This window comes from Buteo buteo, chromosome 2 (assembly GCF_964188355.1).
Source record: "Buteo buteo chromosome 2, bButBut1.hap1.1, whole genome shotgun sequence".
Taxonomy (NCBI): Eukaryota; Metazoa; Chordata; class Aves; order Accipitriformes; family Accipitridae; genus Buteo; species Buteo buteo.
Genome location: NC_134172.1, coordinates 48,657,951 through 48,682,720, shown reverse-complemented (window position 1 = coordinate 48,682,720; position 24,770 = coordinate 48,657,951). Strand labels below are relative to the sequence as shown.

At 39.9% G+C, this 24,770-nt stretch overlaps 1 protein-coding gene across 1 annotated transcript in view; it reads left to right on the top strand.

Annotated features, from left to right (window-relative positions):
• The window catches only part of ITGA9 (integrin subunit alpha 9), a 230,939-nt gene that overhangs the window by 170,318 nt on the left and 35,851 nt on the right, over positions 1-24,770 (top strand). The window contains exons 19-23 of the mRNA XM_075053853.1: positions 1,747-1,833; positions 3,257-3,336; positions 6,641-6,730; positions 9,477-9,585; positions 12,333-12,440. Coding sequence (XP_074909954.1) covers positions 1,747-1,833; positions 3,257-3,336; positions 6,641-6,730; positions 9,477-9,585; positions 12,333-12,440 — 474 coding nt within the window. The remainder of the gene's footprint in view (positions 1-1,746; positions 1,834-3,256; positions 3,337-6,640; positions 6,731-9,476; positions 9,586-12,332; positions 12,441-24,770) is intronic.

The window sequence follows — 24,770 nt, the reverse complement described above, 5'->3', positions numbered from 1 at the left end:
CGAAGCCTACTGAAGATTGCAAGGAAACAAATCCATAAAGAAGCTGAATGTGGAGGCAACTGCTCTGGTATTTGAGTAGTACTGGAGTAATATCACGCCATTAAGCATCTCCAAGCATGCATTAATTTTCTCCTTACATTATTTTCTTTTCATATGAAACTAGTGAAATACTGTCTGAGTCAGATAAGAAAGGTAGCTTTAGGTCTATAATTTTCTGTAAATGAAATTTGAACCTGATTTTGAACCATGATTTTGAAGATAAAGGAAACCTTGTCTTTCAGAAATCACAGGAAGATCAAGAATCTGAATGCTGTCAGACTCATAATTAGGATAACAGTAACGTCTGTAGAGCACTAATGTTGTGCTTGGGTCAGAATGTGAAAGGCAGAGGGGCATTTCCTGGAGATGGTTTAGGAAGCTACTTCCACATGTGCTTGTTCCAGTTGAGAATGGTACTCATGTAAATTTTAAGTGCATACTTAAAGCAGAACTCATATTTGAAGTGATTTGGGAAGTGTACGTAAGGAGACAGAGCCTGGCCTTCACAAACTGCTGTAGATACTGAAAATAGGTCAAATAAATCATATGTCCTGTAGCTAAATGATTCTCAGCTACATGTTTAGAGTAGAGTTAATTTCTAGATTCAGATGTCTAAATTTAGGCATTCATATTGTAGCTGCATAACATCAATACCATAGCTTCAGTGATGATCTAGTCAATACCAGGGCCTGGAGAGGTATTCAGCCCAGTCTAAATGAAACATCTGCATTTGGTCTGCTGAAATATTTTTTACATCCATTGACTATGATGGGAACAGTGACACCTAGATCACATATCAATCACTTTCTGTGTAGGCAACTAAAAGTGCATATCAGATTCAAGAGCTGAATCCCATTCCTAAAGTTTAGTGAGATGAACTTGTCCACAGTGACAGACTATAAAAATGTTCCCTGATAATCTGGAGATGAGAACGTGCTAACCTGGAGCCAGACATTTGTTTTATGGAGCAATGAAACACTCTCCATTCAACAGAAGTATTTCTGTTGTTGTAGTGGAGTTACCAGTTGAGCAGGATAGGGCTGCTCTAACCTTTTTCATTTGCGTTAGTGACAGTGTTCTTAATCTGTCAATGTTTAGCATGAGGAGAGGCTCGTCCCTCTACTTTATCTATGCCACCATTGTATCACTAAAGAAAGATAGGATCCATACCAAAGTGGCTCATCCTCTGGACCAGAGAAAGAGGTCAGGGCAGTGAATGACACCAGGACCAGATTAACGCTTTCTCCAGCATCTGTGCATGGCATGGTTTGGTCACCGTCGCCCACCACAGTTCTCTCTTTATGATACTGGTACCTGGAAAAACTACCTTGGAGAACCTGTATTTTGGACCATTTGAAAGCTGTCTTTTAATAAACAGAGGGAGCAACTGATGGTCTGAGTTATCCAAGAACTTGGGCTGATCCCCTGACTCTAATGTGTTTAGTCATGCAGTATTTCCCTGTGGTCTGTCTCTTGGAACAATGTTCTGATGGTCGTCTTCTTCGCAGTGCTGGTCTGACTGAGGTGGAATAAGGAAGTACAACACTGCACTTTTCCTTACTCAATGAGTACTAGTTTTCTGGAAATAACAGTGCGATGGTGGGAAATGTTTAGTTTTCTACGACACTTCATCACAATGGTATTTCTTAGTAATCCCCTTTTTCTCCCCAAATCTATCATCTCATGGTCGTCTTTATTTTCTTACAGGAGGAGCTGGGCATTGCCTGTGAGTTGCTGGAGTCAGACTTCCTCAAGTGCAGTGTGGGATTTCCTTTCATGAGATCGAAATCTAGGGTAATGTTGTGATACTTGCATTTGAAGAGTGATGGTCCGTTCATCTCTGTCTCCAAGGAGTGGCTGGAAAGGCAACTGCTTTGTTAAATGTCTGTGATACTTTCTGTAGCTTTCTAACCTGGATATCCAAGCCTTTCACAGTTACAGAAAGTAACTGCCCTCTTTCTCACCAGATAGAGCCAATGACAGTACCCTGTGCACTGAAATACAACGCTCTTGAAAAATGATGCAAGAGTTGCAGCTATGAAAAACTTACATATTTCCTCTGCAGAAAATTAGAAAAGGACTCTCTGTCTTATTTATGTTGCCTTATTCTGGTTTTATTTTTGTCTTCTGTCACATAAAGTGCAACTGAATTTGTACAAATTACAATGAAAATGTCTTAATGACTTTTTCATATTATGGTCTCCTGGTAGCTTTTAAAGATTATTTTGTTCAGTAATAGAAGATGAACTCCCTCATAATTTTTAGAAATCCAGCTGGGTTCTGTCTGTCACTAAACTGAGCTGTACAAATGACCAACCCAGAAAGGTGAGAAGATGAGGAATAACTTCAGGATGACCTGAACACAATGAGTCTGGAATTTTTCAGAAAATTTCAATTTCAAAAACTAATCCTTTTCATTTGAATTCACATATCCTTTGACCTGACATGAAATTTTTTGTTTTATGTGTTTTATTGACTGTAACATGCTTTTTTGAAACATTTAAAATGATTTTAAATGGAATGGAAAAATAAATGCAGTAGCAAAATAGTATCTGTAATGTAAGAATTTCAGTGTTTTGCTTCAGAATAACATAGTTGGGTTATCTTCAGGTTTTTTTCAGCAAGCCATTCAAATTAGCATGAATTTGGAAACTGTTTCATTTGGCCAAAAACTGTTTTGGAGTTAGGTAGAAAAGTTGTTGCATGGAGAAGTTAATGTAGTGCTACAGTGGTCATCAAAGGAGATTCTCTTTTTGAAATTAGCACCTGATTTTATCCATTATGATGGGTGGCCTGAATGCTGCTTTAGCTTGTGCTGGTTGCTCCAAGTCTCTGTGCAGGTTTATGGTGTGATCTTTATTCCTCCAAACGATCTCTTCACCAGCAAGTAACATACAGATTGGTGCTGAGGTAGTTTCAGGTAGTGATCCCGTTATACTGGAAGCCTCTTCCCCTGGCAGATGATCTCCTCAAGAAAATCTTTGAATGGCAATTCTACTAAAGGCCTTTTCATAATGAAAAATCGGACTCTCCAGTATTTGAACAGAGACACAATTGTTAAGATTTAAAAGCTACTCTACAGTAGAGGAAGCTCTCTAACATCTGTCAAAATACCCTACTTTTGTACAGCTAAGCCAGTAACGTATGTGAAGTTTCAGAATAAATACATTTTAAAGCAATATACAGTGTCTCTAAATACCGCTTTTTCTTTGTGCAGTATGAGTTCAGTGTGATCTTTGACACAAGCCACTTGTCTGGGCAAGAAGAAACGCTTACCTTCCTTGTCACTGCCCAAAGGTAAGGGAACCTTTGCATGTCTTGATGACTTGGATATTCTTTGTCGTATGAAGTGTGCATTGCATATGCTTGACAGTGATGTGGTATTAGTTGTAGACAGGTGTATGTGTAGTAAATGAGGTTAAGTTACTGGGGCTAAATGCATATATTTTGGTAATACAGAGGAACCATGTGATCCAGCTTCCTGAAAAATGAGGTAGGATGATACTTAGGCTTTCTTTGCCAGGCAGTTGCAATTCTGAAGGAGCATTTTGTGTTCTCAGTCGGAAGGCCCTTGTGTTTCTGTGCCCATCCCTTTGGGCCCCGTATCAAGCTCAGCTCAGCTGCAGTTGACAGTCAGCACCAGGCAGACCCATTTGTTCCAGCATTTGAATGAAATAAGCATGCTTGGATGCAAACCAAAAAAGATAAATGCTTTCATCAGATGGTCAGGGATCTCACTGACAGTTTCCAAAGTTGCATGTCTATTTTTGCCCCCTCTGGATCTTCAGTGAGCTATGACAGACTGCGTGAAACAGCTGAATAGGGTACTTCCCCAAGGGCACTTGGAGCAGGCATTGAAGTAGGGTGATGCCAAGTATGCATGCACAGGGATTTTATCTCGGGCAGAGTAGAAGGTGTGACGTGTGCTCTGTGCCTCCTAAGATGATGTGCCACAAAGAAGCAGACTCTGCAGGTGATTCAGTCACAGGCAGTGTCAGGGTGTGTATGGGAACTGACGGTAGCACAGCTGCATTAACCTGGGCCATGAACTGCTGCTCTGACATGCTGGGGGTGTGACTGGTTCCTGCTTCCACTTACTGTGTAAGTGGGCCAACTTCATACTCTCCCGTGTCAAAATCAGGATCTCCAGCCTGAATTCTCCTTCCCAATTTGATCACACCTCACTGACTGGCTGGATATGAGAGACAAGATGCAGCAGTTGCTGAGTTCCTGCTCTCATAAGGCATAGTCCTCCCCTGCAGTAACAGCTGTAGGTCAGAACAAGATCCTGCAGCACGTGGGGCTGGTATGAAAGGCTGAAAGTGAGATCTCGCACCAGAGAGGCAAGACCATGTCTTGCATCTTAGAGAAGTTCTATTCTCCAGGAGAAGTTCATTGTGTGTTCACATGATCCCATGATGCTTCTAGGTCAAGAAGATGCATTAGTATCTGCTAGGTGAATGCTAGCTGGTGCAAAGATGGGTCAGCACCACTTTAAATTTGTCTGGCCAGTGTTTTCCAGATTGTACCACTCATTTCCCTGCCATGGATAGCACAGAGCTTTCCTCTATAACCTCACTCCTCAGATTTCTGTGCCCTACCAGTGAGAAGGGTTAGTCAGTGCCTTTAGATGGAGCAAAGAAATAAATAGTAGTTTGTACACGTAGTACGAATGCTCAGAGGGGTTAAGAGAAAGTTTCTCATTTCAGAAGGATGGGTGGGAGGACAGTTGTGTTTTGAAGGATTCAGCTGAACCTCCAAAGACAACCGTGCAGGTCCCAGTGCTGATTTCCCTCATTTTCTCTGTGACTTTGGGCACATTGCTCAATTCCCTCGCTGTCAAGTAAGTGTAATAAAATCTTTCTACCACAAGAGTTGCAGGAAGCCCTGGGGTAAAGTGAGTGATAAGGAAATGCAGAGGAAATGTCTGTGCTGTGGCCAGACTGCAATGAGTAGGCACATTGTTTCCACACAAAACTGGAGCTAGTTTGGCAGAAATGGCTGGACGCAGAGAAGCTATGCCATGCTGTCATGGGAAAGTAAGTATTGCCCTTCAAGTGGCCACTTAAGCCTGTCCCTTGAAGCTGCAAACTTGGCAGCAGCATCTGTAATGAGAGACTTGTTCAGTAGTGGGAGAGATCAATTGGAGAAAGAACTAAACATTATGTTACGTTTAGTCTTTTTGTTTACAAAAAAACCCCCAACAAACCTTCTTCTGTGCTTCCTGGCATGAACTGTTTTTCTAGAGCTAGGTTCACTGAGCTATATTCCCCTTTTCTGACAGTACCTTTGCTCCATTTGAAACAGATAAGCAAATACCCATGAACCCTGTACAGAATCTACTTGCTTATTCTGCTTGCCACCGTGGTATCTTAGTATTTGTGTTGGATGAGAAACATCTCCATTTTGGACTCTTCTTTGAGCCTATTCAGAGGAAAAGCTTTTATTAAGTGTTTTTTTCCTGGGACTGAAAGTTTGTGGGTTTTTCCATTTGGGCCATAGTTTTATTAGCAGACATGGCCAATGTGTCAGTTGCAGAAAGCTGAGCTGTATCTATGCATGTATGTAGCCAGCAGGCTCTGTTTTTGTAATCTGAGCAACTCATCATCTGCATGGTATCACTTGGGATGTTACTGCCTGCTGTTGCCTCAGTGATACTGTCCTTAAATCAATAGGGTCCTCTCTTTTGTTTTGCCAGTTTGATTTGTGAGTAAATCCAATGAACTGCAACGCAAAAGTGATTCCAGAGTCACTGCTGAAGAAATTGGAAATTTATGTAACATATCCTTCAGAACTGGTCTTCTGAGCTGTCACCCTCCAAGCAGACTCACCGTCAGAATTAGAATAATTACAAGTTTGTGTGTTGGACATGCATTTCAGGAACCTTTCCCAGACTTCGTACATAAGTGTTCACACTGAAATAAATTGACTCAAATGAGATGATTGCTCACTTTTCTTTCCTCCTTCTGCTTTTGACCAGTTGAGGCAACTGCCTTTGAAAATGTAAAGTAAAAGTGCTTTCATTTTGGCAACTAAGTAGAGGAAGAGGGGATGCAACTGCTGAGAGGTTATGGCCAGTTCAGTAGGAGGGTCTCACCCAAAAAGCTGCTTGTAGTGGCACCAAGTTGGTGCTATGGTACAATGCAGGTACAATGAAAGCGCAGTTTCATTTACTGAGTCAAGACGCTCTGTGGGGTGTGCATATCCCTCCCAAACTGATGTACAGTCAGGCTGGGAGAAAATGAACCCTTGCATAGGAGTCTAAATGTCCTTCTTTCTCTCCACTATGTTTGATGGCTGCTGTAGTTTCGCACTGCTGTTTGAATTCATACATTGCTCCAAGATAGGTTTTTTGGTGTGACCCTGCTCATGTCACAGCCACAGAGGAGCAGCCAAAAAACACGTGCTTTATGTGTGTGCCCTTTCCGATGTGGGTGAACAAATGTAACTCTTAATCTTTAAGAGGCTTCTTAAGGAGAGCTGACATCACTCAAATAGAGAGGCTAAGAGTGCAAGGCAGAGAGATGGTAGCTGTGAAACTGTGTGATATATTGCAAAGGCTGTCAATTTACAGCATGTTTATTTTTCCTTTCTGGCACAGTGGAAACCTAGAACACACTGAATCTCTGCATGATAATACTCTAACCCTCTCAGTGCCCCTGATGCATGAAGTGGACTCATCTATCAATGGGTAAGTACCAGTCACCAAATGAAAACAACAAAAATAATAATAAACCTAACAATAACATTTGAGTCTCTTCCAGTGAAAAACTGAATTCTTCTCTTTGTTTACATGTAGCCAGACTGTTGCTTTTTCCCTGTTTCCCAGACTCCGGAAATACAGACAGCCTCCTTTATTATCTGGGAATTTTATTTGTCATGCCTTTCATTCCAACACTGTACCTCTTTCTCACTCCTTTCTAGCTAATGCTAATTAGTTACCATCACATTTATAGTAGGTATTTTAGTGATCATATTGGAATGCACATGATTCTGTAGATATGATGGACCTTAAAATAAAATAAAAAGAGAAATCACATCTTGTTCCTTAGGGCATGTCTTTAAGGATATGTTTGAGAATCACCGGGCCAAAGGTCAGGGTCAAATGTTCTGGGATTTTAAGGAGCTTGGTGGAGTCTAGCTGTTTGCCTTTCTGTTTAATTTCACAATCAGAATTCACTTCTGCTTCTGTTCATTTTCCCACTCCCTCTGCTCCCTCATCTGCGAGGTGTCTGAATACCAACTGAGGAACATCACTCACCCTTTGACTGACATACTTGTTTAACACATAGCTGTGGTCCTCTCCCTGGGGCTGCACATGTGCAAGTTCCTGCCTTTGTACCCAGGGGTCTTCCCTTCCACTTCTGCATTACAATCTTAAGTCTAGAATGAAAGATTTGTGGTCAGTCCCACCAGACAGACCATCCTCTAGCATAGACAGTGCTCGAGTTGGAATTGGGGGACCTGGTTACTGGAGGTGAATTAGCATCCATGTAGACTGAAAAGTTGACATTCATTCCTAATCTGGGGAAGCAAAAACTCATCAGCAGTGTCCCCAAGAGGTCAGTGTCTGTTTTAGCCACCATTTATGGCAACCCCCAGGAAATACATGTTGTCTAAGTGACCAGTGCAGGTTGGCATCAGTAGAAGTCAAAGATTCCCTTGACCAGCATGCTACATGTGTAGGAGCAAAGTTACCTGCACTGACATGTGATTTGGCTGAAGAAGAGCTGGGTGAACTCAGATGCATGGCCTAGTCTGGGGTTTACCACATAAGGCCAAATTCCCCTCTTGTTGCATAGAAATAAAACCTCTTAATTACTGCCACAATAGTTGGAACGGGTAGAAGATATGCTTGAGCCTGCTCAGAGAAGAGCACTGTCAGACCTCACAAGTTGACTAGCAAGGACAAAAGTCTCCTCTATATTGAGAGTACAGTCTCAACAGCATGTTCTGGAAGTTTCTGAATGCTTTCATTGTTACAGATTGTGTAGAAATTTAACTCTGTATCCCTTGCTTCTTGATGCTTTGATACAGATGGATTTTTGTACACCTTTACAGATATGAATGCTTTCATCTCTGTCTTTAGATCTCTGTTTGTCACCTACAGAATACTGCATGCCAAAAAACCTGATAAAAATTGGGCTCTTTTCTTTCTCTTCAGAATGTACTTTTTTAAGCACAAGGTCTCTGAATTTATAAGCCCCACCCAACTGACTATGTGGATTATTTTTTCTTTCTTATAGACAAGGCTTAGTTAATTCAAGTTCACAGAAATGTCCAGCTACCAAGGAAAAGTTGGGTTTATTGGAGGGCACAACATTCCCAGGCATGGTAATATTAGTAATAATCTTTTTTGGACAGTGTATTTTTAAAGCTTATTTTTATTAGCTATCCTGCATTTGAGTCTACAAGAGCAAACTTCATCCTTAGTCATAAATAGCCCGGAAGGGCTTGCACCGTTTGGGAGGAGCCTTCTGGCACAATGCTGTAAATGGGAGGAATAAATATGTCTCTCACTGTTTCCCCCTAGCAATCCCTGGCATAGGAGGCAGGCAGGAAAAAAGCAGATGTATGTGTGTATAGGATATATATAACCCTAACAGGCTTAAAATCCTGTCTCAAAAAACTCTGACTCAAAAGGACAGCCTGGGAAGGAAGCAGAATTTTAGGCAGTCCCTGACCAAGGTTTGTCTGAAGTTACACCAGGACCCTTTCCAGCCAGTGGAGCAGCCTGAGATTAGAAGGAGGCACAAAGAATGCTTAAAGCACTCTTAGTCCTCTTCTGCAGAATTTCCAGGTACTGTGTTGTGTTTCCAAGTCTTTCTGATAAAACCTTACTGCGTTTTACTTTGTGGTAAGAGTAGTCAAGGAGACTTGGCCTGTGCCACTGTAGTTGAAAGCACGTTATATCCCTCTCTACTCTTCCCTTCAACCATCTGCTAATCATAAAGGTAGTAAAGCTCAGATAATTAAAGAAGTGTTTATTCCTGCAATGCTATGTAAATGGTAGATAAAATTGAAATGTTACTTTAGTTAATATGTAACTGAAAGTATTCCTATTAGTAACTGTTCCTTCAGATTAACTTGGTAGTGCAATGATTTCCTGTGTTACACAAGCTATAGGACTTGCACAAATCATCCATGGCAGGAGGCCCTGGAGAAGAGGTTTTGTGATAGGAAAGGAGAAAAAGAAATAAGATAAGTAATCAAAAGAAGTCTACTTCAAAGATGTGATGTTAACCCGGGTCAGTTGAGATGCTGCTTGTGTAGTCTAGTGCTGTCAAGAGGAAATCAAATCACAAATAATAGATCAATGTAACATGGTCCCATAGAATGTCACATGACCAGAAAGCAAGGGGTGCAATTCAGCTTGCCACAAATATATTTAATTTTGATGACAAATGCAGCTTACTAAATCTGTCTTGATCTTTCAGAGAAGTCTTCCCTACTTCATTTTTCTACGGTGATTCTGTGGAAGCATCCAACTTTGTTCAGTTGGAAAACCACGAATGCCTTTTCCAGTCTCTCAACTTCACACTGCAGGTAAAACTGATCCTTATTTTGACTGCTTTCCTGCTTGACAGCACATTCTGGTTTTCTATCTCTTTTATTCTGAGTGTGGTATGGGCTTTGGCACATGTTTCTGAATCACAGTACGCTGTGCAATGCATTCTTGATTGGATGCCATATTTACAGCATGCAGGGATAATATATATTTCCTTATCTGAATATATTGTAACAAGAATTGCAAATAGGACATCTCACTTCCGTAGGAATGAAACTGCTACCATTTGTTTCTCTTTTACCTTTCATCACATGCTAAGTAAAGAGCTCTAGTTACTCAAGTGCCACATCTTGGATGCAGTCACAAGTTCAAAAGGGAGGAGTAATTCTTTTCAGTGGCATGGTCATTGAGCAGAGGAGTGGCAGCTTTTATCCATGAGTACAAACACATACCCGTGCAAGGGATTCAGACTTGCTAAATGCCCTGGTATGAAAATGTTTATAGCACTAATGATAAGAGTACAGTACAGGGAAGAGACTGTGACACTAAAAAGACAGGTGTGAGAAGGTTTCATTAAATGTCTCATAGATCTCAGTATTATTCAAGTATTATCTATAGATTACACTTCACATGGCAGTTAGATGGGTTCCTGATGTAGCAAAATAGATGGATGATTTATTATAAAAAACTCTTGTGATGAGGCCAAAATGAACTTGTCTCACTACCGTGACTTTATTGCAAGCACTTCAAATCCTTTCTGACCGCTAGATGGAACTAGGGAATGATAAATCATGCAGTGTGGGGGGGGAATCATTTATTGTGAAAAATAGTCTTTCGCCTTTTTTCCCCCTTTCGTTCTCCTAGGCACGGATGCCACTCAGCTCATAATGAATAACACATGTCTGCCTCTGTGGACAGACTGTGGTCCAGAGCAATTAAGCCCCCACTGTCATGCAGTGCCCTTAGCTATTTACCGAAAAGGAGTGAAAGCAGGATTTCAGGACATTAAAGCTTTTGTGAACCAGGCTATTAATTCTTGTGATTCTGATTTTGTTCTTGAGGGTTTATAGGTCTTCCCCTCCCTCCCCCTCATAGCCAGTTATTGGTTAAAAACAGATAAAGAACACATGTACTGATGCTTTAACTAGATGCATATTTTCAATAAAACAAAGTGATAACATATAAGGGAGAATCTCTATATTGGCAGAGCCACCATTTGTCCTGCCTCATCCTCTTGTCTCATGCACACCCTTACAAGTTGCAACATTAATGATTTTTTTTCCATATAGAAGTAGAAAATTATACTGTAACAAGTCACAGTTCTGTTCTTCAGTAACATGGTAAACCTCATAACTGTGTGTGTCAGAGAGAAAGGGTAGAGTTTCATAACGGACAAAGCACGGGTTGTATCACTGCTTAATTGTTTTTAATGATTTGCCTGCCATTTATTAAACTTCTCCAGCAGAGAAAAGTAGTAGTTTCTTAACCAAGAAAAAGAGATGATTTACAAAAATATGAGGCTTTATAGCTGTTTTTATATGTGAAAATTTATACCAGGTCCAGTGTTAATAAGGAAACAGATCTATGCATGATTTTGGGAAGGTAACAAGATGTGCAATGAAAATGTCTTTTCTGCATTAACTCTTATATCTGATCTCAGTGAGATAATCAAGTTTTTTTAAATGTCTAACACACAACATTGTATTAGTATTTCACTCAGCGTTTATCATGCTCCATTGTAGTAGGATTTCTTCCCCTGTCTGGAACCTCAGGGTTTTTGTAAGGATTTGGCATTGTGAACCGATTCCCTTTATCAGTCAGGCATTTCTTCAAATTTAAACAGTGTTTGAAGAATTAAAACCTGTTGGTTTTAATATTTGTACTTTACATAATTAACAACTGCTTGCTACATCTTTTGACAGACTGTCTGAGTGCAGATAAATATTCTAATGGGCTTAATGTTTTTACTGTATGCACTTATATATGTGTTCTTAGAAACAACCAGGAAATATTTTTCCTAATAAAAAAATGTAGATAGACATGAAAACTTATTTTCATTGAAATTTTTCCATGGATTGTTTCTTTTCAGCAAAAACCCACAAATTTTTGATTTTTCACTGGATACGCTTCAGTGGTGGACTAGAAATTCTTTGAGTTTTTGTTGAAAATTTGGGGGGGGTGGTGGTGGTGATAGAAAGCCAATGTTTCCCACTAGAGTTTCATTTAATTGGAAACCCCAGAACTTGAATGGAAGTTGTTCATATGCATTTCCTGGCAACTCACTCAGCAAACCCGCAGTCCGGTAGTGACAATCATTATTACTTTGGCTTCTGCTCCATAAGGAAAACATATGCAGAATATAATGCAGTGGTTACCAGATGGAAATGAGAATGTTAACTGAGACAGCAATATTTCTTAGAGTCTTCCGGATGGTATTACCAAAACACTCAAAGAGTACTAACAGTGTCTCTGTATATAAAGTAGTAGTCTCATGTTATTTGTATTGATGACTGGCAATTATCCTGCAAAACTGCTTCTCACTTGATATATGAGCTGTGCCTAAAGACTGTTAGATAAGCTAAACCTTTGACTTCGTCCTGATACTTACAGAAGAAGTCTTAGTCTGAAGATATTGAAAAGCTTGCATAGTATTTGAATTTTTTTTCAGATTTACCTTTACTCCCAGCTCTGGTTCTATAGTAGTTTCCCATTTATGAGCAGTCATATATGTAATTTTTTTTTAATTTTTTTTTTTTATACATTTGTATTCATCTTTGTTGTATAGGTTTACAATGCTGGACCAAGCAGTCTCCCTGGAGCTTTTGTTGACATTTCATTTCCAAACCGCCTCTCTGCCACTGGAGCTGAAATATTTCATGTTCAGCAAATGATGGTGAGTACATTATGATGTGTTCTGAGCCCAGAGAGGCACTGAGAGCTATTGATGACTGAAACAAAAGAAGTCCAGCAGAACTAGATGAATCAGTTGCTTTTTTAGATAATAAAAGGTCCTTTGTATCTGTGGCCAGATCATTATAAGTAGCTGAGCCCCTCCAACTGTTGACTGCTGTCCCTCACCTAGGGCCAGCAGCTGGTTGTGTGTTCCTGGTTTCCTACAATGCAGTGTGAAACTAGGTCAGGCTAATCCTGAAGGAAATGTTGAGAACACTTCCCTGAGTCACACCTCCAAAGAGGATTGAGTCTTAATCAGTCCTCCCTGATTAAATGGTGTATGTAAATATCAGCAGGATGTGTTACCAAGCTGACTCACATTCCCTGTTTTTTTCTGTGGTTATCTGCAAAAATGCTAGCTAGGTCTGAATACATTATCAATATCTATTATTCTATAGATACTTTCTTATAATTTGCTCTTTTTGACTGTTCTTCTAACAAATGTAAGTAACAGAGAAATTTATTCTTTCAATGCAATGTTTTTCAAAAGATGATTTTGTGTCGACTACAAAGAAAATCCAAATGAATTGTGGTAAAGGAGACACATTCTTAGATTTCATTTTGAATATTTAATCATTACTTTCAAAGCTTTTGTTAAACCACTATAATACCATCATTTATACTGTGGTGGCCAAGAGAGGGAAACCTCAATACTGAGGTAAATTTATTGCTGAAATTCAGAGTAATCTGTCTTTGTGAGATGGAACCAGCGTTTTGGGCTACTTGAAAAGAAGTATACTTTCTTTCTTGTTAGCTACTTTTCTAGCCTTTTGGCTGAAAAGTATTACCATCCCTCATACACGGGTAATGGTGTCACTGAATCTGTGTAAATATAGATGCAATAAGACCTTTCTAAGCAGGTTTCCAAGATTTGTGCTGTTGGAAGGTATGAGATAAATATATATAGATATAGATATATGGCTTATAGATGGGCACTAAAGACAGAATCACTGAGAAACAGATTTGGGATATTGTATGAGGCACCAGTATTGTACAGACTGAGTCAATTCTCCTACGAGACTGAATTCATTCTCCAGCCTATGTCTCATTTTCCATGGCCTCATATTTTAATGTTTTATTTAGTCCAACCTTACATGCAGAAGATCACCTTCCCTTCGAGACATTGTCTGTCAAAGGACCATGACCCGTTTCCTTGTCCCTTCCCTGGTCTCTGTGTGCTGTGGGAGAGGGTGTGCGTCTGTGTTCGCAGCAGCAGCAGAGAGGTGAGAGTCTCCTTAAGAGATTTTGCCTGCCCAGATGTTGGTGTCTCCTCCAAAGTCAGTCATCCTATGTATTCCTATATGGCCAAGAGAGAGGAGTAGAAAACTCAGCCCATCTAACTTAGGGTGTGATGAATTCATTCTAGACATTGCTTGTTTCTCTGTGTTGACTGTTCCAGAAGTCTGGGCAAATTGTCTTAGACAAGACACCTGGTTTGCATGCTTGAATTAGCGGAGGTGTACACTACCCACCAAGTGGGCAAGGGCTAATTTCCAGGCATAGTTTGTCATCATTTCTACACAAGACCCTAAGTTACACTGACAAGGATGGGATGGGCTATGTGGTTTTGAATAGCTGTTAGAAGAAAAACAAGGCAAAAACCTTAAACCTTGCACTTCACTTGTTTTTCATTGCTGTTGTACCTCTGATGGCTTACTTAAAGGAAGTCCAGCTGGGTAGTGTGGTCTTAAGCACTGTGCTAATAAATACTTGCAGGTTTGTATCCCTTTTCCCCAACAATAGGTTGCATTTCCCCCCACATTATTTGACATCTTTCTTCTATTTTGCAGTTTGTCTTTGTAAAAATTTCAAACTGCTGTTGTGAGACCTATTTGCATTGCAGGCTGGAGAGTGGTAGTAGGCAAGTATGGTTTTATGAGGGATGTCTGCATGATACACTGGCATACTCTGGGTGTCATTCCAACCACTGATTTTGGGTATATGGTCAGCAGGAGTCTAATACATGACTTTTTGAACGCCTCTGACATGTTAATAAATGTTATCCAAGCAAATCCTGTCTGGGATAGTGGTTATCCCTGCTTTACAGATAAATAATTGAAACACCAAATGGTTTGCCTGAGGTCACACAGGAAATTTGTGTCAGAGCCAGGCACTGAACCCATGTCTCCCAAGTCTTACTACTGTAAGAGGAAAAGCATCCTCCTCTCTTTCCTCCTGCCCCTCTCCCACTGAGTTTTTATTGACTGAAAAGGGAACTAAAATCATGGAGCTTTTCATCTTTTCACAGACCAAATATACTTAAACAAACAAACAAACAAAACCTAAAAGCAGCAGATTGGAATGGACTTTGGAAAATGGTTTAGAACAGCTGCTTTTCAAGAGCATTTTTGTGAGCATAGACATTAAATACTTCCAGCTTTTGCTTATTTTGAGCTTCCCAGAATCTAGACTGCAGTAAAGGTGATAGTATCCTTTCAGGCAGTGCAGGTGTTTCTTTAATTATACCTTCATACCTATAATCCAGCCATTCTAGGTGTCAGCATTGCTGGACCTTTCAGAATAGCTGTCATTAATACAGAGGATTAGGAATTGTCATTTATCTGTAACTGAAACTGTTGATACAGCATTTGGGATTTGATTACATCATGGGTTTGTTTTTTTAAAGCCAATAATTCTTTTGCCACTTCTCTGATATACAATGCAGCAGTGAAACTTACGGGCGAAAATGCATAGTAAAAACGCTAGAGTTTGTGTCTCTATACCACACAGGATAGTGCCAGGAGCTAATTCCTTCATATTGACTGATTTAGTCTTTCAGGCACAAAAAATAATAAAAGGAAGAGAGTCACATATGGCCCACTGGAACGGTCTGTATCTCTGGGAGGTGTTAATAGGAATTATTATCTTGCTGCTCTTAGAGGAAATGACAGCCCTCATGCTTCCTCTGTTCCTGTTGCTCTAAGCTTTTGGCTTTATTGCAGAAACTGCTTTAAGATTTTCTTCCAGAGAAATTCAGGTCACAGAGATGTTTTGACATTTGGAGTTCTGCCTTAGAGAAGTTCAGACGCTCTTCAAGGGGTCTTGGGAGTTTCTGCAGCACTTCCCCCAGCAAAACCCCCAATATATAAAGGAAACAAGTCAACAGTAAAAGCCAGAAGTAAAAGAAAATGGATAATTGAAAGAAAACTAGGGGAAAAAAAAAGTGAACTCCCTTCCTATCAGAAACTTTAAACTAAAAGGATATGCTAGAAATTTTAAAAGTTATTTTAACCAGGGAATTTCACCATTGACATTGTTTTTACATAGTAGACATTAAAATTCTGCAGTTGTAAATGATATTTTGGAAGCAGATAAGACAAATTAGTACTTGTTTGTTTTTATGTACTTTTATATTTGCTTTCTTGCAGAGCCTTTAAGCCAGGTTAAAAACATAATAAATTAAATACCTCAGCTTGTTGGTAAAAGTGTTGTGATAGGAACAGTATAGGTGATGACATAGAAGAGCTTCACCCAAACAGAGTACAGTAGAGTTAGTGTTAACAGAAATGTGTATTCTCCACTCTTCAAGCCATTGATTGTATATTCTTCCACAAAGGAAAACAGTGCTCATTATACTTGTGTGTGTTTTGGTTTTGAACTGAAAGATTAGTAATTTCCTTTGGGTATCCAGCTAATTTGGAGGGCAAGGGAAGCGCTACTTGACTTGCCAGCCAAGGAGCTGCTTTCCGGGGCATCCAAAAAGATTTTCACAATGGGAGTTCCTACCAAATTAACCAGGGTATTTCCTGAAGCTGTTGATAAATTAGCAATGTGTCCAGGATTACTCTGATGCTGGCTTTATGGAACTGAATCAGATTGTTACCTTCCTGTTTATTTTATTTCCAGCAAAGGTAAACATAGTTATGAGGAACGAGGGGCTAACAGTTGGAAACCGAGTTTGTTTGAACTGGAAGCCAACTGCAGTGCAAGCAGATGATCCTCACTCCTCCTCTGGAGGGACCGAGTTCTGCAGGGCTGCCAAGTTGTTTAGACTCCAGTCAGACAGTTGTCACCAGAATCAAAGATGCACGGTGTTAACCCAGAGCAAGTACCATGTGCACTTGTGGGCTTTTGGAAGGAGCTATTGCTTCTTCTATTGCATGCATTGTGCAGGCCAGCAAGCACTGGCGTTTTTTAAGTCTGCTTAGGTGAATTAATACTGAGGATATAAAGAACTGTGTTGTTACCATCAGTGAGATAAGAATCTTGTTGGAAAGTGAGATGCACATCTTGCAAAACAGTCTCTTCAAAGAATTTGCAGTCTAGGCAATGAAATAAAAGGGAATTCGGAGGAAGGAGGGAGAAGGAAGGAAATACTGTTCTCAATTTTCTGATGAGAAACTCCCTCCCTGCATGTAACTTTCGAAATCTAAGCATAGTAATTACTGTTTTAGTAATTACTATTAATAGAATATTTTTAAATTACTATGTTCTCTTACTCTAGTAATTAATGGAGAGAAGGACGCATAGAAGCAACTCTGGAGAAGCACTTGCCAGTCTCCACTGACAATACGAAAGCCACCTAGTCTCTCTGAGTTTTCCTAGGTGTCTAAGCTTAGACTTTGAGAATTATCTCCAGAGAGTGAAAAATGGGTTAAATCCCAGTCTTGTGAGTCCTGCTCGCAATAACCTTGAGTGTGCCAGTTAGTTCAAGCCCCTAGTTCCTGGTCCAGCGTTCCCATCACTTTTTGGTTAGGAAGCAAGATAAAAGTCCTTTTGTTGGAAGGACAAACAGAAGTCCTCCAGTTGTCCTGTTAGGCTTGGCGCATTCAGTTCATACTTCTCCTTTCTTCTGTCTGAGTGAGTGAGACCTGGATTGTGCCTTTATGAAAGCTGGGTATCATTAAGATTTAAAAAACTAAGGAAAAGCTGAATTGGAAATTAATTAACAGCATGGAGGAGTTGAAGAGAATTCCTTTTCCAAGTTGCCTTTTAAGTTAATGGCTGCCTGAGTGTGAGACTGTAGAAAAGCTTGTCATGTTCAATAAGGAAAACTGTTGAAATAAAAATTATTCTCTTCCTGTGAAGCTTGAAACAGAAAAAGTAAAATGGGGTCAGTCCCCAAGCCACAAGTCTTTCTGGCTGATGACAGGTTACATTTTTAAGGCCAGTTTTGTGTAGCACTCATGTCATTTTTCTTCCTGACATTTGCACAGTAATGTCTGTAAGGAGTAGGAAGATGTTAAGAGGAAGAGTTAAAGCTTGCTGTCTTGCCCCATGGAAGGTCCCAGGCTGCTTGAGGGTTTTTTTCACTTGTATAATGGAAAAGGAATCTTTGCAATTTTAAAACCTTAAATGTAATTTCTTCTTATTATCTGTAGGTTGTTATCCTCCAGAATAAGAATAAGATGCTTTGGCTACTGCACTGCTAATGTTTAAAGCTGTAAGCAAAGGAGGACTGTCAAAGCTCTCTAAAGTGCTGGTAGTGCGTTGAGTGCTCCTTGAAGCATATGTTAAGATGGTCGGCTTACTATTGCATATTCCACATAGAGAGGCAAACCTGTATATCGTTATCATTATGCAGAAAATCCCTCGTTTGTTGGTAGCTAGTTTAAAATTGTTTCGTTTCTGTCTTTTGAAGTTTCAGGTCTTGGCTCTGAAAACATATATACACGGTCCCAGCATGTGAAGATATAAATGTTTGCTGATAGTACTTGATGTAGCAAAATTTTTCTCCAGCAACGATTTATGCTGCTGCTGGTTGCCACCATTGATAGAAGGATTGTATAGGAACATTTTGGACTTACAGCAAGATTTATTTTAGCCCTTTGTACTAGTCATCCCCCCTGTAGTCTCTTCATTTCAGTGATTGTTACACACATGCTGACACACACATATTTTGGCACCATATTTAAAGGCATAGCTAGATTGCTGGAGGAAATTATTCATTCCAGGGAGTGTATTGTACAGAAACTTGGTGACCTTCCTGCCTCTTTCACTTTAACTGCTTCTTTAAATGGCTGTTCCAAAACATTTTGCTTAGGCAGTTGGAGGTGTTTTTCCCACCCCCAGTCTAGAGCATCTCTGTGATGGCAACTGAATCTGGCTTTGTGTGGAAGCCCTGCCACTTGCAGGAGAAACTGGTGCATCTGCCTGGTCCCGGGATGGCCATGAGGGGAGTCAGGAACCTACGCCATGGTCCAGCATGGCACAGTCACCTCTAGACCTGGGAAGCAGGATCCCAAAGCAGAAAGATCCCAGAGCTCAGAAAGAGCTCTCATAAACTTCTTCCTAATATCAGCATGATAAACTGAAGCTCTTTCAGTGAAGAGGAACTTAGCTGTCATTTAAGTTTTCATTGTTATACAGGAAAGGCTGCCTGGCCATAAAATTAAGTTCTTTCCTGAGTTGGGACCTTAAAATAAATCCGAAGTGGAAAAAAAAATCATGGCATTTTTGCTTTACAGGAGCCATCTGAATCACTATACAAAAGCTGTGCCTTGGTTAGAGTTCACTGCATTTACAGTGTTTCAAAATAATCTTTTCATGCATTGCTGAATATTGCCTTGAGGATAAAGCAAAACTTAACATGGCAGAAAGTTTTCTTTGACTTCCTAGTTTGGATTTTTAGGTGAAACCAGATTTGAACAACTCCTCTGATATTTTCTATTTGTTTTGACCAAATCTAGCAATGAGAGTGCTGTAGTATTTGCATAAGCAGTGAATTTTTTTTGAAAATGCTAAAGAGAATGTTCATGGAAAATACATTTTGAATGTAGAAAAGTGATTTTCTAATCTTTCAAGAAAGACTAGTACTATAAAAATCAAGGCCATCGAAACATGGGAAAAATGCACTGTGACCTATGTATTAAATCAGACCATGGCAACACTTGACCTGTTCATTTGTGGCCTGCTCACAATTAGCTTCTAAACTAAAGAAGTGAAGTTTGTCAAATTACTTAGTTATTGAAATTTTCCAACACTCTCTCCCCCCAGAATTCATGACCTGTCAATATGATATGGCAGTCTGATTAATATTTTGGGTCAACTGAAAACGTTGCTACTTTGCGAACTGCCCATAGTTCCTGTTTTCTCGGCTGAATATGTGAAATTTCAATTTTGAAAAAGATAGTTCATTTGCCTTTTTATAAAAGTGAATTTCAGATAAAGAAAGAAGTCTTATGAAGTGAATTGGGTATACACATAAGCTCTTATCAGATTCATGAAGGAAGCAGGAGGTTTGGTAGATACCACAGTAATCAGGAGTTTTGCTGAGGTACGGAAAAAACCATAAAGTAGACTTTTTGTAAGCTTCCCAACCAGAGAAGGAAGCTCATCCTGGTGAAGGAACTACTGAATGAGAAAAGAAGAGAGTCTATAAATGATTTTTATTATTATTTTTTATTTTATTTCTTTTTGAAGGAGTGTAAGAATTGCATCCTTTCACCATTTTCCCATTGGTGAAGCTGTTCCTGCCAAAAAACAATGAAGAAGGAAATTCAGGAAAGAGCTGATTGATTAATTCTTTCAACATACACACCTCATTTAAATTCTGATTCATAAACTATTCTTTTTCTTCTATAAATAACATACAGGATTTGTGGTTTAAATGTAAATCCAGTAAACCAAGAAAGGAAGAGTGTAAACTCTAGCTCCCATTTGATGGAAGAAGAGTTTACCCCCCTGTTCCTGTATCAGAGCGGAAATAAGCATCTTCTGTTGGATTTCTCTCCTGACTTTGAAAGTACATCACTCCAGTCTTGTGCAAGGTACCAGACAGTATCAAAAGTATCAATAAACCATTCCTTGGGGGAATGAGAAGTCTGGAACACAAAGGACATCTTCTGCCTAACTTAAAATATCCCACCACCACACCGCACTTGGGAGGGTTTTTTTAATGAGGATGACTCATTTAATCTTCAAGTGTCTACAATAGGTCAGCAAAATCATCCTCTTGGAGGTCCTGCCTTCTCTCCACTGCCTCTAAAGAGAACTTAGATCTTAGAGCTGATCTTAGATACCTTTCCGATCCATTCAAATATCTGCTTTAGTGAAACGTCCCACCCAAATTGTTTGAGCCCTACAGGGAATGTATTTATCTGCACAGTTTTCAGAACTTTTCATTCTAACATCAACACAGCCCACGAGGAAAGTCTAACAATTAGATAAAGAAAAACCATGGGCTTACTTGTGTTTTATGCACCATAGAAAAGTCTGTAGAAGGGGATGTGCTGGAGACAGGTAGAACCTAGCTGAAGGAGCGTTGAACTCCAAGTAATCTCAGTGGCTTTTTAAATAGCGATGTACCTTGAGATCTAATTGCCACCTCATGTGTTGATTAAGCATTTCATGGTTCTTCATAGGGAGAGGAAATGTACCTGTCTGTGACTGTGTCTTGGATTTCAAATGTTAATGGCTGATATATAAGGAGCACATGAATGTTAGAGGTGAACTGGTTTCCATGTAAGGTGGTGTTCGTTCGTTCTGAGGCCTGAACCTTCTGTGAACCTCGCAGTTAAATCATAGGAGTTGTCAGTCTTTTTTCTCAATGTGTACATGTGGCAGTGCTCTCTGTCTAGGGCAGAAGCTGCTGTCTTGTAAGTCAGGAACTTTAAATCAGAAGACCTTCACTTTTCTTACTAAACTGGGTAGGCAGCACTAGTTCTTGAGGGTAGTACTTCTGGGGATTGCTGCTAAGTATGTGCAAAGTGGTTGCAGGGCCAAGACCAGGCAAATGTTGCAGGATTATGCTGATCAAACCTGGTTAACAGGTTATTTAATTAAACTGTAGGGATAAGTGCATCAGAAAAACATCTACAGGCATTGCAATCAGGTTAGCATAGATTTATGCCAAACATGCATCTGGTGTTCTCCTTTCGGCAGAAGCCAGAGCTACAGTGGAGTTCTTCTCTATGTTAATTTAATGCTTCAGCATCTCCACTTTGCTGTTTAAATCTTGCATCTCCTCATGTCCATGTAAGTTTACCTGTTGGATCTATGGAGTACTGGTTTTCCTTACCAGCATTGGCCTTCCTTTGATACTTTTTTCCTGTTAGAACTTTCCTTTTCTATACCAGAAAGTTGGCTTACTGAAGCTTTTCAGCACAGCATAAGAGAGTGATTTCTTGAAAGAGGCATGGTGCCCCTCAATGTGATGCTTGCTGGTCAGTAGTAGGTCTACAGTTGGTTTTGCAATGCAAGCACAGCTGGCTTTTCAGCACTACGGTAACTAATAACTGGTTTTAGTCAAAAACTTTCAGGGGTTGTGTAAAATGGGTTAATTTTTTAAATTCTTTTCTTTTGTTTCAGTGGCTCTTAAATTTATTGCCAGAATCAACAAAACTGCTCTGATTCAAACATGTTTCATTATCTGTGAATATTAAACATTTTTGGCATATGGACCAAGTACGCAGATAACATATTTACATAACTTACTTGGCTACTGTTAGAAAGTCTGACCTTGTCTGGAATTTCTTGTCAGTACCTTTTTTTTCTCAGTGTGACATGTTAGATTAATCATGCCTATCAATTCACCTACTGAAGGGTGAATCAGTGTCTTTGAATCAGGACACACGTACACGTTTTTTCCCTAATATTAGGATGAATGTGTTATGGTTAGCAACAAAGACAAACAAAAGTGCATCTGTTATTTATTATCCAGTTTGCAAACTTGAACCACTCGTTAGGCATGCGTACATAAATAAAACAATTTTAAAAAACTAATAAGAAAGGAGAAATATGTAAAAACTATCTGCCAGCAATTTTAGGAAGCCTACGGCCAAACTGTGCCTTGGAGCCAGCATACCCCAGGTCTGATGAGAAAGGCTTCCATTTCGGAGTTGAACAATGTTAAGAATTTTGTGAAACAACTGACCTGTGTTCAGACCTTGAGCGTATTTCCTGCAGCTAAAATTGCTGTTCCAAATACCTTGTGTCTCATGACGTTTTCCCTAAGCTTGCCCCTGCGCTTTTTTCTGTGATTGGACGTGGATTCGATTCCATCACAAGCAATCATGGCTGGATTCCACCTTCACGCTTGCTTAGTGTCACCTTAATTCTGCTGGCTTACAGGCTGTCAATAATAACTGGTGATGTGATGATTTAGCTCAAGAGGGGAATCAGGCTTACTGGAAGAGCCTGGAAACGTGTAAGTTTTAGTACCATAATGAACTCTTCTGCATTAGTGGGAGTCTAATGTTGTCTATAAGGAATGAGCTGAAGATACACATTTGCTCGCTTGTTTATCTTGTAAAATGCCAATCATTAAATATGGGATTAGCCCTCGGCTTCTTATATGCAGCAATGCAGCAGGGAGATTGTACTTAATGCTTCGTTGGAAGCAACAGCTAGTTTCCTCTTGATTTCAGTCTCATTCTTCCAAGAGACTCCGATCACATGCACCTATTTAACCCCATGCCAACTGCCAATTTCCAATTCCCTGTGCTTGGTCCTCAGCTGACCTTCCCAGCCCCCTATTTGGAAATTGTATTTTGTGGACACATATTTAGCTAACAGTCACAAGAGCATTCCAGACGCCTTTAGAAGGCCTTGAACAGAATAAACAAGAAGACAAAAAAAGAAAGATACCAATTAGAAGAACACAGGTACGCATTCCACGATAAAGGGAACTTGACACAAAGAACCTCAATTCGGCAGTTTATCTTGACCAATTAGAGTGAGACAAGTTTTGCATGTTTTAGTTGGTATAACCAATTATGTCCTATGTTTATGTGCATGTACAGAGTTGATATAACCAATCATTAAGTGTAACTAGGCGTGTGGACAACGGGTGAATAATGCAAGTAACCAATAGTAAAATAGCTAAATGCATGTACGGAGGTAACCAATGTATAAAAATTATGTCTGATGCTCTAGTAAAGGGTCTTCAGCTATGATCATATTGATCTGTCGTTGAGTCCATTATTATGCTCCCGCAGTATTTCATTTCCCTCTCCCAGGTTGACATCTTGTGCAGGATACAGGGCTCTGAAAAAATGGAGGCTCTCACCTTTGATGCATGTTTAACAGGTTGAGGTTAAGTCTAGAAGGGGCCACTGGCTTTCAGTCCACTTGTGAAGTTTATGTTACAGGCAGGAAACCTTAAAATGTTTGCTAACAATGCCCAGCAATTTCTTAAAGGCCCCAAAGGCTTGCTAGAAATTACCACGTTCTGAGAGTAGCTACAGATGAGCAGGAATGGTGTTACAAGTGCCCTGAAGGTGGGGGACAGAGCTGATAGTAGAAGGGGAATGTGCTGAGGCAGTAGGTGTATTATTTCTTCTAGAAACTCCAAACCCCCTAAACCCATGGCTGACCTGGATTAGAAATGCAAGAAGTGTTTCATTGGCAGCCCGGGGTTATCCTCTGTGTTCCCAGGGGAATGTGTGGTGATTGTCCCCCTGGCACTGGTACCACCTTGTTGGAGTGCCAAGCCCAGCCCAAGTATTCTCATAAATCCCTACATGTGCAGGGAAAGTCAGAGAAGATGATCCCTGTGTACGTAGTAAATCCAGCATGCTATTCCCATACAGCCCTATTAAATATGCTGCAGTTTTTAAGGATGTAATGTGTGGAGTGTACATGATGTTTTACATACAACTGTTTCACTCTGAAATGCCCTCCTCCCCTTTTCCTTAAGGGTGGTGTTATCTGATATTAAAACTCATTGCTACTTTATGGATTTGCCCTGCTCCGTAGGACTTTTCAAATATTCAGAGTCCACTAAAGTTGTCCTGTGGGAATTTCTTCCTTGTTGCAGATACAGCATTTTTAAAGCATGAAGTAATGCACATGCTTTCTCCAGTGGTTACATCTTGTCTCTGAGAAGCTTAGTGGTTTGTGCTGACGACAAGAAGTTGGCAGAGTAACCCATTGTATAGGCTGTCCTATTTAAACATTGTCTCTCAAGCATGTTTATGGGCTCTTTAAGGGGACAACTTCCAGTAAATTAACAAAGCTAGAGACAAACTTGTCTCTGAACATGTGGCCATTTATGGGTGAGGTAGGCAGCATAAGGGATATTCTGCCTTTCTGCATGATGACAGATTAGTAATACTATTAGCCTTTGCAAAGTTACGGTGACCTTTAGAGGCCTGTTATGCAAGGTGCCATTTACAGTCTGTGTAGTACAAATGTTCTGGCTTATATCTCTTTGTGTTTATGCATGTTGCATGTATATGCACACGTGTTGAATACAATAGGAGAATACAAGTATATATGTTCATGAGTGAGTAGTGATTTTCAGTCCCTTAGATTCTGGATGTCCAGCTAAAACTCTCTAAAAGACGGTGATTTCTAAGTGTCACGTGTCCACCTTCTGGAAGCAGGCCTG